Here is a 2,104-nt window from a genome sequence, read left to right on the forward strand (position 1 = left end):
TCCGTGCCACTGCGGTGGTGTGGCCCCGTTGCTGTTGCACAGACCCTCTGCTCTGTGCCAGCTCTCCCAGGTGTTTCCACCCACATCCTGCCTGCACCTGCTGGGAATCCCAGTTCCCGCAGCCTGTCCTGTGATCAAACAGCACGTGCTGGGAGCAGGACACCCAGGACAGGCTGTGCCTCCCCTGACAAGGTGGGACGCTCTCCCTGAGTCCCAGCACCAATTCTTCCCCCCCAGGAGCCATCCAGCAGCAGGATCACATGCTGCCTTCCCTTCCCCAGCCCCTCACCTGGGTGTCACCCCATCCAGTGCCACACCGTTCCCACGGGACCGAGAGCAGGGGCAGAGCACAGCTCCCCAGCACGGTGGGAGATCTCTGCGAGCGCTGGGCTGGCTCCGTTTCGGTCACTGGCACCCCAGACCCGAGGTCACTGGGCTCTGCTCCCTTTCCCCACAGCTTGAAGAAGAACACGCACACGTATTTCTACACCAGCTTTGTTGCCTACATCTTCGGGCTGGGCCTGACCATCTTCATCATGCACATCTTCAAGCACGCCCAGGTGAGCTCTGCTGCGCTGCCTGGCGCAGATGCATGTCCCGGGCGGGACACGCCAGCTTGGCCACGAGGTCCCTGCACTGTGCCAGGAAAAAGTGGATGAGTTCCTTCTCTTGGCTTTGCCTTTCCTGCGCCAGCCTGTACCTTTCCCTGCCCAAAGCTTGTGTGTCTGGCTGGAGCCAAGTCCTGATGGGGCAAGGCTGGTTCAGGCAGCTGCGTTCCCAAGAGCTGCCCTGTGCTTGTGGCTCTTTGCAGCCACGCTGCCCCCAACAACTCACCCTCCGGGCTGCAGAGAGGACCCGGCAGCCCACGTGCTGTGGGTGCTGTCGCTGGTCTGTGTGGGGGCCATCAGCGTGTTCGTGGCCTGTTGGGACCTCACAGCCAGGGTTTTGTGCTGCTGCAGCTGTACCCTGGCTCTCGGAGCAGCTTTCTGGAGCGTTAACCCCCTGTGCAGCGCTGTGACAGACACCGTGGGTGCGGAGGGGACAGGGCCAGCTCGCATCACGCCCCTCCCGAGGGGCGATTCGTGTTTTGGTTTAACCGTTGTTTTCCATCCCGACAGCCTGCTCTTCTGTACCTGGTCCCCGCGTGCATCGGATTCCCGCTTCTTGTGGCCTTGGCAAAGGGAGAAGTAACTGAAATGTTCAGGTGAGCGTCAGCTGGGGCCGGAGCAGTTTCGCCCGCGGCGCTGGAGTGCACGAAGCATGCAGATGTTCCCACGCCCGGGCACAGCTGGAGGGATGGGTTCATCTGGGCATGCTCTGGGTGTGTGCGTGTGCACGTGCGTGGGTGGAGGGAGCGGGTCTGTGTTTGGACACGCCGGCCCTGGCTCCAGCCACCTCCTCCGTAGCCGGGTGGGAGCTTTGGTGCCGTACCAACAGGCAGGCAGCATCTGGTATCGCTTTACGCCCTGGTGACAAACTCTTCCCGTGTGCTGGCAGGCAGCGGAGGGTGGGACCGCACACCTGGGGCTGAGATACTTGGTCATTGTGTCCCAGGGCCCGTGGGTGGGGGAGAACAGAGCCAGATCCGGCTGAGAGAGCAGCCAGGGCTGGTTTGAGCACATCCCAGCCTCCCTGCTAGGCAGAGGATCCTGGTTTGCAGCCGTCCCCCCTGCCCTGGGGACTGTCAGTGTGGGGAAAGGGGTCTGTACTGTGCTGTTGTGCTCCAGCTGTTCTCTTAGCTTGCTGCTCTCCAGGGATTTCCCTGTTTGCTCTCAGCGGGCAGCTGGGGTCCCCTGCCTGGACTGTCCCCTCCTCTGAACCGTGCAGAGCGTGTCCTGGCCCCCTGGGAGCTGGCTCTCCGTTGTGCTCGGCCAGTTGCCCTCAGTGGTGGCCCAGCGCAGCTGCTTGTTAGAGAACGGCTGAAGCAGAGGAGGGAAGGAAACATCTGTCCCAAAGCAGGGCTGTGCACCCCCCAGGCTCCCCGCTCCAGGGGTGCCTCTGCCCGAGCCCCCAGCCTGCTCAGAGGAAACCCAGCAGCCCACTGGGGTCCGTCAGCTGCGCAGCGGGGAGCCGGCTGCCCTGGGGTCCTTCCCCCCCCCCCGGG

At 63.5% G+C, this 2,104-nt stretch overlaps 1 protein-coding gene across 1 annotated transcript in view; it reads left to right on the plus strand.

Annotated features, from left to right (window-relative positions):
• Window positions 1–2,104, plus strand: part of HM13 (histocompatibility (minor) 13) — a gene marked incomplete at its 5' end in the record, with an annotated part of 10,882 nt that overhangs the window by 7,390 nt on the left and 1,388 nt on the right. The window contains 2 exon segments of the mRNA XM_010083584.1: window positions 458–560; window positions 1,119–1,204. Of these exon segments, the coding sequence (XP_010081886.1) occupies window positions 458–560; window positions 1,119–1,204 (189 nt within the window).

This window comes from Pterocles gutturalis, unplaced genomic scaffold, assembly GCF_000699245.1.
Source record: "Pterocles gutturalis isolate BGI_N339 unplaced genomic scaffold, ASM69924v1 scaffold1060, whole genome shotgun sequence".
Taxonomy (NCBI): Eukaryota; Metazoa; Chordata; class Aves; order Pterocliformes; family Pteroclidae; genus Pterocles; species Pterocles gutturalis.